The sequence below is a fragment of the Mobula birostris genome, chromosome 13, assembly GCF_030028105.1.
Source record: "Mobula birostris isolate sMobBir1 chromosome 13, sMobBir1.hap1, whole genome shotgun sequence".
Taxonomy (NCBI): Eukaryota; Metazoa; Chordata; class Chondrichthyes; order Myliobatiformes; family Myliobatidae; genus Mobula; species Mobula birostris.
Genome location: NC_092382.1, coordinates 100,117,930 through 100,123,363, shown reverse-complemented (window position 1 = coordinate 100,123,363; position 5,434 = coordinate 100,117,930). Strand labels below are relative to the sequence as shown.

The following is a 5,434-nucleotide window of genomic DNA, read 5'->3' as shown; positions in this document are numbered from 1 at the left end:
GCGGAGGCTGGAGAGAAGGAAAGGACGGATTTTTTTGCGAAGACCCAGGGCCTTATTCAATAAACTCGAAGATTCACAATACTATCCGACGTGCAGTAGGAACAATATACCGCCCGATTCACACCTACTCTTCTTCAGTTAAAACAAGTTGCATTGAACCACAGTGAAGAACTGGTGTTTAAAATCGTTCGCATACTCGCACTTGATCCGCGTCCGGGACCCCACATACCCCCTCAGAGAAATAGCCGATATCCTTTTCGAAGTTTTATAGCATAACAGAAGGGGACGTGTTATACCCCAGTCCATAGTGGGTCGCTCTGACAAGCGCGTTAACGATTTATCAGAGGGAGGAATATTTGTAATCAGGCACATGGCTGAATGTTGGGCATCAAATATTTTAATTATAACCCGGTAATCACCCAGGCCTAACTAGGTTCGATACTCAATGACGTAGAATCAAAAGATACATTCCGCACTGTCCTTTGCCAAGACCTGTGCTTTTGACTTACCCGGGATCACCACGGCAATCAGCGGGAGGCAAAGTGCCCGCCGCTGTCTCATCATTTAAAGGACGCGGACACTTCCTTTGTGTTGAGTCGAATGCAGATCAGTGTCAGATCTGTCTGATGGTCTGATATAAAGGACAATGCTGCGGCAATGACGTCACTTCCGCTGCAGTGTCCCTCCTTTGGACGGTTGAAATTGTGGCGAAGCTGACGTCTAGGCCCAAGATGAAATCATGCAACACAGATACGTTAGAAGGATTCGAAGCTGGGAGGAACATATCTCTGGGAAGCAGTTTTACATCAATTGGCATGCTGCTCTCGTTAATGTAAATATCATCTCATCCAACCAACTGTCAGCAACTCAATGCTTCAAACGTACAGGATTTGCCTGAGTTTCAGTTGTTTTTTTCAAACCAAGTTTCTGAATGGGGGCGGGGGGGGGTGTTGGAATGTGACCCGGCTGACGTTGACAGTGCAGTTAGTTTTAGTGACAGATATCGTGGTTTGTGCATCTCAGGAATTGCTGTTCTCCCGGGGTTTTCTCGCACGACAGTCTCTAGATTCCGCATTTTTCAGCTTACGGAACATTGTGGTTACTTAGAGAGTTCAGAGGAAAATGGCCGGACTAATCTATCGTTCGGTTGCGTGAGCGAGCGCTTTCCCGTGCCCCAGAAAACTCCAGCAGAGAACCTCGGAGACGGGACGGCAGGCTGTGACCGCCGAGGTTTCTCGCCGATTGAAGACTCGAGGAGGATTGAAACATGGAGGCAAATGTAGATGAGAGCGAGCGGTTCTCGGTGAGGCCGTTAGGTTCGGTTTGTTGCTTTCGGACGGGTTCGAGCATTTAAGTCCCATCCCCTGGAGGGGCCGCTGGTTCGAAATACCGCTCTCTGGTCCCGATGCGCTCGGAGGTGACCTGGCCATTCAGAGATTCTGGACCGGACTGCAGTTTAATCGACCTACAGTTAACTTCGGCCTCTTTCAGTGATTTGTTTCGTTCTGTTCTCGCTCATTCTTTCGTGTTGCCAATTGGCGCGCTGGCGGTTTGCGGTTTGGGGTTTGCTGTTCACACTGTTTTTCCCTGTTGGCGTTCTGTTAGTTTTTTTGCCTGGGAGTTGTTGTGGGGGTTTAATTTGCGCGGTTTTGTTTCTTTTGTTATCGTCCGGGGGATGAAACAGATGGCTTTCTTCCAAATTCTTCAATGCTTTTCGGTATTTTATGTCTATCTGGAGAAGGGAAATTTCAGTATTGTATTCCGCATGCAGACTTCGATAACAAAATGAATGTTTGGTGTGTGTGTGACGAAAAGGAACGCCCGATCAAATTTAATCGCGGGGTCCTAGTTTTGATAATATTATTTCTCTCGGTAACACTCAGTTGTTACACCTGATCGTCTGTTGGAAATCTTATGAAGTTTTATGGTCGCGACATTGGAGTCAGTCTTTCTTCCGCACCTGGGTAATGTCTTTGCCAGCGCGCATCATGACGTTTCGTGTCGGTGAAGCTACTCGCAGATGTTGTTGGAAACGAACTGAAGACTGAGACGCAACAACGGAAATGAACGGTGACGCATTCGGAGCGCTTATCTCAACAGAATATAGAGCAATGTCTTGAAAGGTACTCTGGATATTTGCGAAAAGGTAGGACACGACAAGAGAGGCTTAGTGGGGAGACGGGGATTGTAGGGCGGAGAGAGGGAGAGAACAGGGGAGAATCCGCGTGCGAATTGGTATGGAGTGGGACTAACGGCACAGGCGGAGGACATTCAAATTATCTGATCCCAAATCAGGCAGACGGATATATCACACCGAGCATGAAGGGAACGCCAGCACTCGATCAGTTGTCCGTGCCCCCGGTCGAGATGGAAACTCAGCAACGATTCTCAATCATCTGCTGCCGGAAAGTGTTATACGGTGGTAATAGTCCTCCCGACGTGAGGGCGAGAGGTTTTTATTGGCGGAGGCGCAGAATCAGATGGCACAGCGAGCGTGCAAGGCGGTTTGAACGACGTGACACTGGTTCTCGTTGCCGTGTAGAACCGAGACGTGTAATTCTTAACTATGTCTGTCCCAGCGGAATCGCTTTTAGTGCCTGGTCAGGTTGTTGTCTGCACCAATATGTGCGAGGATAGCCCGTATTGCACAGCGCACATTGGACGATGCTTAACTCGCCCGACCGAACTGACAGGGAAGAGGACAACTTATACACGGTATGCGGCCGGAGTCTTTACCAGACAGTTAAAAAAACTCTCTGAGTCTTTTTTTTTTTGTCTCAGGAATTGATAGCTCGTTCTACGAATGTCAGATATTTTCCCTGAACATCTGTTTTCATGACTTACGCGGATTCAAGGAGACGATCAGCGCAGGGCAATGCGCTCCACTCACCAATCTTTCACCGGGTGGAAGCTGACGGGCTACGGGTTGGAGTGTTGCTCATGGCCTGCTTTCAGATGAAATACACTGCGCTGGCGAATCATTGTCTGCAACCGATAGGCCGGATGACGTCTTTAGCCTCCGGTGCAGTTGTAAGAGGTACACATTCCTTCAGCTGTCATTCAAAAGCCGAAAAGAGAGAGTGAACGCAGCATTTTAGTCAGAGCCGTTTCAGCGGGGAAACTCACACACACGCACACGCGCCGAAAGATCACACACTGCGGATTGATGTGCAATAAGGCACATCTACAAACTTTAAAACCGTCGGAGAAAATGCAGCGCAGGTGAGCACGACCTTAATGAGGTAGATGGTGACGTCAGGAGTACACGTCACTGCACCATCCTCTCGTGCAAGTAGCCGGTTCCAGAGTCCTGTTACAGCGGGTGAGAAGCTGCTCGAGTGGTGGATGGAATCTTTGGTTATTCTCGTTGCTTTACTGAGCTATCGCGATGGATAGGCGCGAAGCAGGAATCCACGGTGTGCTGAGACAGGTGCACGTCTCTCTGCGGTTTTTTATTGCCTTGGATTGAAGTGCATTTTCCATACGCAGCAGTTATACATCATAATGCAATTCTCGTCATTGTGATATCTGAGGCATTTTAAAAGAGCCAGCTGAAGGTTGCTGGTTCGTGACCAAAAGGGACAGTCAAACACAATCCCGTGCTGCCATCTAGTGGTGCAACAGGACCACGAAACTTCCCTGCGTCTGGTGGGAATTTTTTTTGTAGTGAGAGACTCGTTATGTCAAGTTCTGTGCGCTACCAGAACCGCAGTAGTAGACGGCAGAGTGGGAGGACGATGCCTTTCTCAGCTCCAGTTTAAACAGAGTGCTGCTGGGTCTTATCGCCGTGTAGGAATCGGATGTGTAGTTCGTAACCGAACCTTGCCCAAAAGAAGCGAAAAGAGAATCTATTGCCTGGTCGGATCGCTGCCTGTACCAATACGTGCGAGTATGTTCCGTTCCCAACAGCGTACATGAGACGCTAGCCGTCTCACCCTCTCCGACTGACAAGGAGGAAGGCGACTGCTCGACGAACGCGCCCAGAATCCCTGTAAAACAGAAAATCGATTACTCTCCAGTGCCACTCAATTGTTGATCAGCGCGCGTGTAATTCAGACAGAAGGAAAGGGCTGTCCACTCTCAGGTTAACCCGAAGGTTCACACTATTCTGCAACGTGCAATAGGCGCAATGCACCATCCTGACACACACGTACACACAGCCAGACAAAACAAGATTACTCGCACCGCAGTGAGGAAGCGGTGTTAGATGTCGTCCAGCATAATTTCATTTAGTCCGTCTTCAATTTTGGCGCAAAGCCCCACGCACCCCCGGAGTAATAACGAAATCCTCTTCCAGGCTTGGCGAAACTGAATGAGACATTCAATTTCAACTGGGTCAGTTCGACCAGCGCGGCAAAGATTTACCAGTGGGAAGGTGCTTTCTCATTCGGCTCATGAGTATCAAGGTAGGCATCAAATCTTCGGCCTCATGTGGAGAAAATCTGCCAAGCCGAAACACGTCCCATGTTGAACAATTTCGTTCCACACAGGACATTCAAAACCCCTTTCTCCTTAGATCTGTGATTTTTACTTACGTGGGATCATGGCCACGATCAGCTGGAGGCAAATCGTCCTCCGCACCATCACCTACAGGATGAGGAAACTTCCTCTTGTGAATCAGGTGAAGCTCAGAACCAGCTCTCAGGGAAGTCCAGCTGTCTGGTCTAATAAAGGAACCAGATTCCCTTTGTCTTTGTGGTGATTACGTCACTTCCGCCGTGTTAAATGCCTTCGGGCTTTTTTCATTTTCGTGGAGCCGACGACGAGGCCCGAGATGAGTTCATGCAATGCAGATACTTTCGGACGATTTGAAACTGGGACGCTCAGTTTACTAAGAGTAAACCGAGCAATTATCGGCCTGTGAGTTTGACGTCAGTGGTGGGTAAATTGATGGAAAGTATTCTTAGAGATGGTATATATAATTGTCGGGATAGACAGGGTCTGATTAGCAACAGTCAACATGGCTTTGTGGGTGGAAGGTCATGTTTGACAAATCTTATAGAATTTTTTGAAGAGGTTACTAGGATAGTTGACTAGGGTAAAGCGATGGATGTTGTCTATATGGACTTCAGTAAGGCCTTTGACAAGGTTCCTCACGGAAGGTTAATTAGGAAGGTTCAATCGTTAGGTATTAATATTGAAGTAGTAAAATGGATTCACCAGTGGCTGGATGGGAAACGCCAGAGAGTACTGGTGAATAACTGTTTTCAGGTTGGAGGCCAGTAACTAGTGCTGTGACTCAGGGATCTGTACTGGGTCCAATGTTGTTTGTCATATACATTAATGATCTGGATGATGCGGTGGTAAATTGCATTAGTAAGTATGCAGATGATACTAAGATAGGTGGCGTTCTGGATAATGAAGTAGACTTTCAAAGCTTGCAGGGAAATTCAGGCCAGTTAGAAGAGTGGGCTGAAAGATGGCAAATGGAGTT

At 48.0% G+C, this 5,434-nt stretch overlaps 1 gene segment (V, D, J or C); it reads right to left on the bottom strand.

The window, feature by feature from the left end:
• Positions 1-3,678: 3,678 nt before the first annotated feature.
• Positions 3,679-4,584, bottom strand: LOC140208082 (T cell receptor beta variable 30-like). The segment is given in 2 exon segments: positions 3,679-3,989; positions 4,536-4,584. Coding segments are annotated over 2 exon segments (360 nt in total).
• Positions 4,585-5,434: the final 850 nt, after the last annotated feature.